The 11,701-nt window shown below is 40.0% G+C and overlaps 1 protein-coding gene across 1 annotated transcript in view; it reads right to left on the bottom strand.

The window, feature by feature from the left end:
* SCN9A (sodium voltage-gated channel alpha subunit 9) overlaps positions 1 to 11,394 on the bottom strand; it is a 128,077-nt gene extending 116,683 nt beyond the window's left edge. The window contains exons 1-2 of the mRNA XM_053597667.1: positions 10,913 to 11,394; positions 1,600 to 1,907 (exon numbers count right to left, since the gene is read on the bottom strand). Of these exons, the coding sequence (XP_053453642.1) occupies positions 1,600 to 1,857 (258 nt within the window). The 5' untranslated portion in view covers positions 1,858 to 1,907; positions 10,913 to 11,394. The remainder of the gene's footprint in view (positions 1 to 1,599; positions 1,908 to 10,912) is intronic.
* Between the last annotated feature and the right edge of the window lie 307 nt (positions 11,395 to 11,701).

Below are 11,701 nucleotides of genomic sequence, written 5' to 3' on the forward strand. Positions count from 1 at the left end.
GTAATTTTTTAAAAAATAATATAAATCAAGGTGGCCTTCTCCATGGCTTCAGTATTTAATTATGAGAGAAAAACAGGCCGAGCATGGTGGCTCACGCCTGTAATCCTAGAACTCTGGTAGGCCAAAGCAGAAGAATCAGTTCAAGAGCAACCTGAGAAACAGTGAGACCCCAACTCTAGCACAAAAAAAAAAAAAAAAAAAAAATTGAAAAACTAGCCAGCTGTTGTGTCTGGTGCCTGTAGTCCCAGCTACTTGGGGGGCTGAGACAAGAGGATGTCTTGAGCCCAAGAGTTTGAGGTTGCCGTGGTCTAGGATGCCATAGTGCTCTAGCCAGGGGCAAAAGAATCGGACTCTGTCTTAAATAAATAAACAGATAAAAACAAACAAACAAACAGCAACAACCACAAAATATTAAAACAACCTGAGGCATTGGCTTAGAAATCAGAAAGGCCAAGTTCACAGCCCTTTCTTTTTCTGCAGTTGGCAGGCAAATTACTTGTGTGATCTACAAGGCACTGACTTAGTCTTTTTGTTGTTGTTCTGTTTAATCTGAGTTTCATATAAGTTTTTAAGTGGGCTTCTGGAATAAACATTTTCACTGAATTAGAGAGGTAAAGTCATGAACCTGGGTTTTTGCTTCCATGGAGCAGTGTTCTCTCAAGAACACAGGCTGGAGTCTATTGTTTTCAGGTGTTCTTTTACTTTCTGTTCCTTTTCACTCCTAACAGTTATGTTCAAATACAATTTAACACAAAATTCACGTCTACATTAAAAATTAATTTAGCAATTAGTACCTCGTCCTGGGCATGATTCTTTTTCTTAAATCTTAGGATACTATGCTTTTTGAAATTCATCTATACATTCTTTCTACAGTTGCATAGTCAGCAACTGTGTCATAAAAAGCAATAAAAGGAGTAAGCATCAATAAGGCATAAGTTTTTATGCCTTCCTAGAAAATGATAAGAACACAGTAACTCTAATCAAGGCAACATTGACAGGTATCACACAGAGATGACATATAAATGGGGGATAATGAGAGTAAAGGGCGGATGGGGTCACTTGTCGGTCAGAATTGTCAGGGAGACTTCCTGAACCACAGGTCACGTGAGCTAACACAAAAACCACAACATTATTACCTTGCCTTAGCAAGATTAAGTTACCTTAATGGAAAACAAAAAAAGAAGTAGCTTGGTAATTTGAAATTCAAATTAGCAATTTTCATATGTAGTAAAATAATTTCAAGAAAATTTGGATGCACATTTGCATATGCATTAATTATAAGCAGGAAAAATAGGTATGAATATGAATAATTTGATTTGGGAGATCAGTGTGGTATGTGCAGAACAGCAGAACATTATAGTGAACACTGCGTGAAGATACTTTAAAAAACAAAAGTAGTACGCCAAAATCAGAACCGGTTTTAATGAAAAATAAGAAAAAGTACATATTCTGAATATCCTATATATGTATTTAACATTCTAATCATGATGTGGTTATTCACCAGATTGCACTAATCTCACCTTAAAACAGCGTTTGTACAGAAGGAAGCCAATACCCCACCCCACCCCACCCCGCCCCATGAACTCTGAATAAACTCACTTTTTTGTCTGCATAGTATGGATCCAGGTCCTGCAGGGGCTCGGACACCATGCCGGGGGGAATTTCTCCATAGATGAAGGGCAGCTGTTTGCCAGCCTCCAAGTCACTGCTTGGCTTTGGACCTTCTTCTTCACTGTCTTTCTTTTCTTCTTTGGGTTCCTTTGTTTTTCCTTCAGCAATGCGTTGTTCAATGAGGTCAAGAGACTGTTTGGTGAAGTGGACAAAACTCTGAGGTCCTGGGGGAGGCAACATTGCCATCTTTTCATCCTGTATATTTTATTTCCCCGTCAGCTCCTTACATAAGAGGCCTGGGTAGAAACAAAGAAATAAATACTTAAATGTTTGCCTGTTAGGGGAGTCACAATGAACACCAACAGCAGCAACAAAGATTTTTCATTTTAACTAAAAGAGGTGATACATTCAGAGAATTTTATCCTTTTTTTACATGACTACTATGTATCAGGCAATGGATAGGACTTTGAAAGCCTCTAATCATTTTTATATTAAAAAATCTGAACTTAATACTTGGAGTTTTAAAATTTTAAAAACGACTTCATTAAGAAATTTTTCCAAGTTCCTAATGATAGTATTTAGAAGGCTTTAAGCAGGGACTGGGAAATGGGCAAGGAGGAGGGGAGAGGGAGTCCTTTAGGCCGCCATTGGTCCCTGGCTGTTTCCAGGCAGGGGACTCCCAGGGGAGGGACTTCCCCCAGGGACTGGGTGGAGAAAGTGCTTCAGCACAAATAAAGAAGGAACCAACAGGGGCCTTTCAGTTAAGGCTTAAAGAAAGCTTTCCTGTCTTCTAATAAACTATCACTCTATCACTTCTGCTTGCCTGTGGTCCGTGAATTCATTCTTCAAATCCCAAGACCAAGAATTCAGTCAGGAAAAAAATCCAGTATCCCTTTTACTTTTCATCTGCATCTACCTTTGGTGCCATTCCACTCCACTCTTCTTTTATAAGTCCTCATAGGCCAGGTATGGTGGCATGTGGCCGAGCTACTCAGGAGGTTACTGTAGGAGGATCACTGGACTCCGGCGTTGGAGACCAGCCTGGGCAACATGGCAAGATGCTGTGCTGTCATTTCACAGTGTTTACAGCCTCTCTGCCAGGAATAGATTCCATCTCAGGAATCCTAAGAAACAACTTTTCATTTGTTCAAGTTTTATCATGAGATTGCAGCAATTTGGTAACATCTTCAGACTCCACTTTTAATTCTAGTTCTCGCTATCTCTACCACATCTGCTGAAATCTTGAACCCCTCAAAGATGTCCATAATGGCTGGAATCAACCTCTTCCAAATTTCTTTTGAAGTTGATATTTTTACTTCCTCCCATGACTCACAAATGCTTGTAATAACATCTAGAATGATGAATGCTTTTCAGAAGCTTTCAATTTACAGTGTCTAGACCTATCAGAGGAATAACATTACCTAACAAAACTATAGCCTTACAGAGCATATTTCTTAAATAATAAGACTTAAATGTCAAAATTTCTACTTTATCTATGAACTGGAAAAGGTAAATTGTGCTATCAGGCATGAAAACCACATTAATTTCCTTGTACCTCTCCCTTACAGCTCTTGAGTGACCAGTTGTTTTGCCAAAGAGCAGTAGTTTTCAAAAGTGGGCCTAAAATATTACGTAAACCATGCTATAAACAGATGTGCTGTTACTAGACTCTATTTCATTTATAGAGCATAGGCAGAATAGATTTGGAATACTCTTTAGGGCCCTAGGGTTTTCAGAGTGGTAAATGAGCACTGATTCCAACTTAGTAACCAGCTATATTACTCCCTAACAAGAGTAATCCACCTGTCCTTAGAAGCTTTGAAGCTAGGCATTGACTTCTCTTTACCTGCGGAAGTCCTAGATAGCATCTTCTTTCAATAGAAGGCTGTGTTGACTACACTGAAAATCTGTTGTTTAGCGTACCCACCTTCATCAGCAACTTAATCACATCTTCCTGAAAACTCGCTGCAGCTTCTACACCAGCACTTGCTGCTTCACCTTGTATTGTTTCTGTTGTGGAGATATTGTCTTACCTTAAAACCTCATGAACCAACTTTTGCTAGCTTCAGACTTTTCTTCTGCAACTCCCCCATATCTCTCAGCCTTCAGAGCATTGAAAAGAGTCAGGGCTATTGCTTTGTTAGATTTTGGCTTAAGGCAATGATGTGGCTAGTTTAATCTTCTATCAAGAACACTAAAGCTATCTCCATGTCAGCAATAAGGCTCTTTTTTGTCATTCATGTGTTTACTAGATTAGTAATTTTAATTTCCTTCAAGAATTTTTCCTTTGAACTTAGAATTGGGTTAGAATTGCTTGGTGCTCATCTTTTGACATGTCTCTTTTACTAAACTTACCATTTATAGCTTTTGATTTAAAATGAGAGATATATAACTTACTTAAGATTTATAGCAACTGAAGATTATTAATTGGTCTAATTTTAATAGGGAATGGGGAGGCCTGAGGAGAGGACAGAAATGGAGAAACAGCCAGTTGCTGGAGCAGTCAGAACATATACAACATTTATCAATTTAGTTAGCATCGTATATAGGTATGGGTCCATGGCACCACAAAACAATGAGAATAGATAGGCTCAGCGCCCATAGCACAGTGGTTACGGCGCTAGCCACATACACTAGGGTGGCAGGTTCAAACCTGGCCCAGGCCAGCTAAACAACAATGACAACTGCAATAACAACAACAAAAAAAGCCAGCATTGTGGTGGGCACCTGTAGTCCCAGCTACTTGGGAGGCTGAGGCAAGAGAATTGCTTAAGCCCAAAAATTAGAGGTTGCTGTGAGCTGTGACACCACAGCACTCTACCAAGGGTAACATAGTGAGACTGTCTCAAAAAAATAAAAACAAAACAATGATAATAGTAACATGAAAGATCACTGATCACAGACCATTGGAATAGATATAATAATAATGAATCACAATAATAATGAATTTTGAAATATGGTGAGAATTACCAACACATCACACAGATACACAAAGTGAGCACACACTGTTGAAAAAAATTGAGCCAAAGGACTTGCTTAATGATTGCTGCAAACCTTTAGTTTGTAAAAAAAAAATGCAGTATCTGTGAAGCACAATAAAATGAGTTATGCTGTTTGTTTGATGGTAACTAAAGTTAAGATAATTTTTTTTTTAAAGAATGCAACACAAAATAAGGGACATTACATAAGCACATTCAAAAATAGGATGATTCTCAAAGATAATGAATAAATTATAACTCAGTAATTCCATTAGTAGCTATACATTTACCAGATTTTAAAACATAGCTCCACACAAAAAGGTTGTAAATGAATGTTCACATTTGCATTATTCATAATAGCCAAAAAGTGAAAACCATCTAAATGTCTGTCAGCTGATAAATAGATAAACAAAATGCAGCCTATCCATATAGTGAAATATTTGTCAATAAAAACAAACAAAATACAAATACAATGAAAACCCAAAGTAAGAAGACAGACACAAAAGGACATACAACACATATGATGCCATATTATAAAATGCACAGAATAGGCAAATCCCCACAGATAAAAAATGGATTATTGTTTGTTGGAGGCTAGTGGTGAAGGTAATAGCAAGTGAGTGTTAACAGATATGTGGTTAGTTACTGGTCAGTAGATACGAAGTTTCTTCTTTTTTTTTTTGGAGAGACAGAGTCTCATTTTGTGGCCTTCCGTAGAGTGTCGTGGCATCACACAGCTCACAGCAACATCTAAGTCCTGGGCTTAGGCAATTCTCTTGCCTCAGCCTCCTGAGTAACTGGGACTACAGATGCCCACCAGAACCCCTTGCTATTTTTTTGTTGCAGTTCGGCTGGGGCTGGGTTTGAACCCACCACCCTCGGTATTTCGGGCACGCGCCCTACCCAGTGAGCCACAGGTGCCACTCAGATACAAAGTTTCTTTTGGGGGTGATTAAAATGTTACAAAATTGAGGTGATCCGAGTAAGATGGCAGCCAACTAACAGCTTCCTTGCAACTGGGCACGGTGAGTCTGGGGAGACAAGAATCCAGGCATCTCTGGCGGGTGGGATCTGTCCATAATCATTCCTTTGAGGAAACAGGGAGTCAATGAGAGACTTCTGGACCCCAAGAGGAGGACAAAAGCAGTGGAAAACTGGCAAGTGGTTGCGTGTGTTTGTTGGGTCTAATCCCGCCCACAGCTGTAAGTAGAGCAGCAGTTGAGACTACAAACTGGAAAGGCCTAACCTGTGAGCTATTTTGGTGTTTTTGGACTTGGCACTCAGTTGAACTGCCATGGGAGAGCGTGGGTAGGAGTGCGGAGAACTTTGGGCATTGAGTCTAGGGCCCCAGACTGAGCTGCTGAGCCGGATGGAGCTAATAGTGTTCGGCTATGGGCCTCGGGGAGCCATTGTGAGAGAACTGCCCTGGCAAGTTCTGCCCTCAGGGTCACAGAGCAAGGATCGGGTGGAAGCTAGTAATCTAGTGACTGAGCAGCCTAAAGGCGGGGACTAAGCCTCCTTACAGCCTTAACCCTCAGGGGCAGAGTGAGACCGGTTTTGGCACACTGGCAAGTGGATAGCCACTTCAGCAGTGATCCCAGCAACAAGCACTTTCCTGGGAAAGCTTCTGCTTGGCCAAGTTTAGAAGTTTAAAGTGCCTTTTAAGAGGGCTGAAGAGAGAATTAGGGTCTCCACCATGCAGGGTTTGAGAAATCAGAGGAGGCCTCCAGTCATATCAGCATTGTTATTAACATCTGATACCCCAGAAGATCACCTGTTGCCCAGACATTATTCAACAAGATATATATACTGCTTTTTTTGTTGTTGTTGTTGTTGTTGTTGTTATTGTTGCTGCTTGTTTTTTAATTTCAACCATTTCCCTATAGATTTTTCTTTTCTTTTTTTCATTCTTTCTCCATTTTTCTAGATTGAATATAATTTCCAAATGCTGCCTTTTTCAATAATTAGAGCTTAATTTTTGCTAGTGTTTCTACCCATATTATTTGGTTTTTCCCCCAATTTCATCCCATAACATTTTCTGTTTGCTTGTTTTGGTTTGATTTATAGCATTTTTGTCTTTCCTCTCTACTTGGTGGAGGTGGGGTACTGTGTCAAATAAGGCTAGCAAAGAGCTGCTGACCTCAAGGGTACCACCCAACTCAGCACCCCCAGAGTTTTTTTTTTTGTTGTTTTGTTTTTGAGGTTGGGGTTTTTTAAGATTGTGTCAAAGTACCCTACTGTACACCTATATTGCTCTGTCTCCCTCTTTCTGTGCCTCTCTTCTTTCATATTCCCTTTTACCCACCCCCTCTCTTTTCTCTTTTTTCCTTTCTTTCTTTCTTTCTCATTTTTTCTTTTATCCCTTCTTGCTCTTCAACCTTCTCATCCTTCTGGTCCAAAAGGACTCATCAAAACCCTAGTCCACAGGCACAGCAACTTAAAGAACAAGAGGAAGTAAAAGGAAAATTAGGGCAAGGAAATAGATAAAAGAAATCACTCATGAGGAAGAATCAGTAGAAAACTCCTGGCAACATGAAGAACCAGTCCAGAACAACCCCGCCAAGGGACCATGAGGTAGCTACTGCAGAGGATTCCACCTATACAGAAATGTTAGGAATGACAGAAAGGGAATTTAGAATACACATGTTGAAAACAATGAAAGAAATGATGGAAACAATGAAGGAAACTGCTAATAAAGTGGAAAATAACCAAAAGGAAATCCAAAAACAGAATCAAATAAAAGATGAATGATATGAAGAATATAGAAAGGACATAGCAGAGCTGAAGAACGTGAAGAAGTCAATTAGGGAACTTAAAGATGCAATAGAGTGTATCAGCAACAGGTTAGACCAAACAAAAGAAAGAATTTCGTAGGTAGAGGACAAAGTTCTTGAGATAACTCAGATAGTTAAAGAGGCAGAAAAGAATAGAGAGAAAGCAGAATGTTCACTGACAGAATTATGGGACTATATGAAGCGTTCCAACATACGAGTTATAGGAACCCCAGAAGGGGAAAAAGAATGCCCCAGGGGAAAGGAAACCATACTAGAGAATATTATAAATGAAAATTTCCCAAATATCACCAAAGATTCTGATACACTCCTTTCAGAGGAATATCGGACTCCAGGTCACCTCAACTCTGACTGAGCTTCTCCAAGAAACAATGTGATGAACCTGCCCAAAGTCAAGACAAAAGAAAAGATTCTTCAAGCTGCCAGGAGTAAGCACCAGTTGACCTACAGGGGCAAATCCATCAGAGTGACCACAGACTTCACTAATGAAACTTTCCAAGCAAGAAGACAATGGTCATCTATATTTAATCTACTTAAACAGAAGAATTTCCAGCCCAGAATCCTATATCCTGCTAACCTAAGCTTTAAAATTGATGGAGAAATCAAATCATTTACTGATATACAAACATTGAGGGAATTCACCACAACAAGACGAGCTCTACAGGAAATACTTCAACCTGTTCTACACACTGACTATCACAATGGATCAGCAGCAAAGTAAGAACTCAGAAATTAAAGGACAGAAGCTAACCTCCACACTGATGCAAAAGACAAAACTAAGCAATGGACTTTCACAAAATAAGATGAATAGAATACTACCACACTTACCAATTATCTCAATAAATGTTAATGGCTTGAATTCCCCACTTAGAGGCATACATTGGCTGACTGGATTAAAAAACACAAGCCATCCATTTGCTATCTGCAGGAAACACATCTGGCTTCAAAAGACAAATTAAAACTGTGAGTCAAGGGTTGGAAGACAATTTTTCAGGCAAATGGAATTCAGAAGAAAAGAGGAGTTGCAATCTTACTTTCAGATACATGTGGATTTAAAGCAATTAAGGTCAAAAAAGACAAAGATGGTCACTTTATATTGCTCAAGGGAAAAATACAACAAGAAGACATTTCAATTCTAAATATTTCTGCACCCAATTTAAATGCTCCCAGATTCTTGAAACAGACTTACTCACACTGAGCAATATGATATCCGAAAATACCATAATAACAGGGGACTTTCACACTCTTGTTACAGAGTTAGACAGATCCTCTAAACAGAAATTAAACAAAGATATAAGATATTTAAATGAGACCCTAGAACAACTATGTTTGATAAACGCATATAGAACACTCCATCCCAAAGATAAAGAATGTACATTCTTCTCATCACCCCATGGAACATTCTCAAAAATTGTTCATATCCTAGGCCACAAAACAAACCTCAAGAGAATCAAAAGAATTGAAATTTTACCTTGTATCTTCTTAGCCCATAAGGGATTAAAGGTGGAACTCAACTCTAACAAAACCGTTCAACCCCATACAAAGGCATCGAACTTAAACAACCTTCTGTTAAAAGACAGTTGGGTGCAGGATGAAATAAAAGAGGAAATCATTAACTTCCTTAAGCATAACAACAATGAAGACACAAGCTACCAAAACCTGTGAGATACTGCAAAAGCAGTTTTGAGTGGAAAATTTATCAGTTTAGATGCCTACATTCGAAAAACAGAAAGAGAGCACATCAACAAATTCACAAGCAATCTTATGGAATTGGAAAAAAAAGAACAATCTAAGCCTAAACCCAGTAGAAGAAAAGAAATATCCAAAATCAAATCAGAGATCCATGAAATTGAAAACAAAAGAATCATTCAGAAAATTAATGAAACAAGGAGTTGGTTTTTTGAAAAAATAAATAAAATAGATAAACCTTTGGCCAGACTAACAAGAAATAGAAAAGTAAATCTCTAGTAACCTCAATCAGAAATGATAAAGGGGAAATAATAACTGATCCCACAGAGATACAAGGGATTATCTCTGAATACTACCAGAAAATCTATGCCCAAAATTTGACAATGTAAAGGAAATGGATAAATATTTGGAACCACACCCTCTCCCTAGACTTAGCCAGAAAGAAATAGAGCTCCTGAACAGACCAATTTCAAGCACTGAGATTAAAGAAACAATAAAAAAGCTTCCAACAAAAAATGCCCTGGTACAGATGGCGTCACATCAGAATTCTATCAAACCTTCAAGGAAGAGCTTATCCCTGTACTGCAGAAATTATTCCAAAAAATTGAGGAGAAAGGAATCTTCCCCAACACTTCCTATGAGGCAATCGTCACCCTGATACCAAAACCAGGAAAAGACCCAACTAAAAAGGAGAATTTTGGTCCAATTTCACTCATGAATATAGATGCAAAAATTCTCAATAAAATCCTAGCCAATAGATTATAGCTTTTCATCAAAAAAGTCATACAGCATGATCAAGTAGGTTTCATCCCAGGGATGCAAGGCTGGTTTAACATATGCAAGTCCATAAACGTTATCCATCATATTAACAAAGGCAAAAATAAAGACCATATGATCCCCTCAATAGATGCAGAAAAAGCATTCAATAAAATCCAGCATCCTTTTCTAACTAGAGCACTGAAGAGTATAGGCACAGGTGGCACATTTCTGATTGAAGCTCTCTATGACAAATCCACAGCTAATATTTTATTGAATGGAGTAAAACTGAAAGCTTTTCCTCTTAGAACTGGAACCAGACAAGGTTGTCCTCTGTCACCTTTACTATTCAACATAGTGCTGGAAGTTCTAGCCAATACAATTAGGCAAGACAAGAAAATAAAGGGAATCCAAATGGGAGCAGAGGATGTCAAATTCTCCCTCTTTGCTGACGACATGATCTTATACTTAGAGAATCCCAAAGACTCAACCACAAGACTCCTGGAAGTCATCAAAAAATACCAGTAATGTCTCAGGATATAAAATCAATGTCCACAAGTCAGTACCTTTTGTATACGCCAATAACAGTCAAGATGAAAAGCTAATTAATGTCACAACTCCCTTCAACATAGTTTCAAAGAAAATGAAATACCTAGGAATATACCTAACAAAAGAGGTGAAGGACCTCTATAAAGAAAATTATGAAATCCTCAGAAAGGAAATAGCAGAGGATATTAACAAATGGAAAAACATGCCATACTCATGGCTGGGAAGAATCCACATTGTTAAAATGTCTATACTTCCCAAATCAATCTACCTATTCAATGCCATCCCTATTAAAATACCAACATCGTACTTTCAAGATTTGGAAAAAATACAACAAGACTCCAGGCATCTCTGGCCAGTGGGATCTGCCTATAATCATCCCTTTGAGGACACAGGGAGCCAGCAAGGGACTTCTGGACCCGAAAAGGTGGACAAAAACAGTGGAAAACTGGCATGTGGTTGCGTGTGTTCGATCGACCTAATCACGCCAGCAACAGTAAGTACAAGCAGCAGTGAGACTGCAAACCGGAAAGGCCTTACCTGTGAACTGTTTTGGTGTTCTTGGACTTGGCACTCAGTTGATTTGCCTTGGGGAGAGCTTGAGCAGGAGTATGGAGAACTTTGGGCTGAGCCACTGAGCTGGGCGCAGGAAGCCATTGTGAAAGAACTGCCCCGGCAAGCTCTGCCCTCAGGGTCTCAGAGCAAAAATTGGGCGGCTCAAAGTAACCAACTGACTGAGCAGCCTAAAGGCGGGGAGTGAGCTGCCTTACAGCCTTAATCCTTAGGGGCAGAGTGAGACGGTTTTGGCACACTGGAGCCTTGGGCTGTTGCCCTGGGTAGAGTGCCGTGACGTCACAGCTCATAGCAACCTCAAACTCCTGGGCTTGGCGCTGCCCAGACCTCCATAAGAGCTGTGCAGAGATCCCTGACTGGTGACCCGCACCCACCAGGCCTCCACATTCCCTGACCAGGAACTGTGGGAGCCACCAACCCTGCATCCTGCCTCCTGTGTCCTCCCAGCTTCCACGCTAGCCCATTCATCTGGACAGGGACTCTGGTAGCTGTGTGACCTTTGGAGCCCTCCCTGCCTCTGCGCAGAGCTCTTCTCCTGGCCAGAGACTGCTGGAGCTTTGGGCTCTCTGTGCCAAAGTCACTGGGCACCTGGCACTCACAGAACCATGCGCACCACCCCCAGCCCTGTTGCTGGATCCGGATGTGTCACAAACTGGAGCTGCTTCCACAACCAGAACTCCCTACCTACAGCAGCTCCAGAGGAACTACACAGGGTCACTCCCTACAAAGATCCAGCAACAATAGAGTGATCCCGCT

The sequence above is a fragment of the Nycticebus coucang genome, chromosome 7 (assembly GCF_027406575.1).
Source record: "Nycticebus coucang isolate mNycCou1 chromosome 7, mNycCou1.pri, whole genome shotgun sequence".
In the NCBI taxonomy this organism is placed as follows: Eukaryota; Metazoa; Chordata; class Mammalia; order Primates; family Lorisidae; genus Nycticebus; species Nycticebus coucang.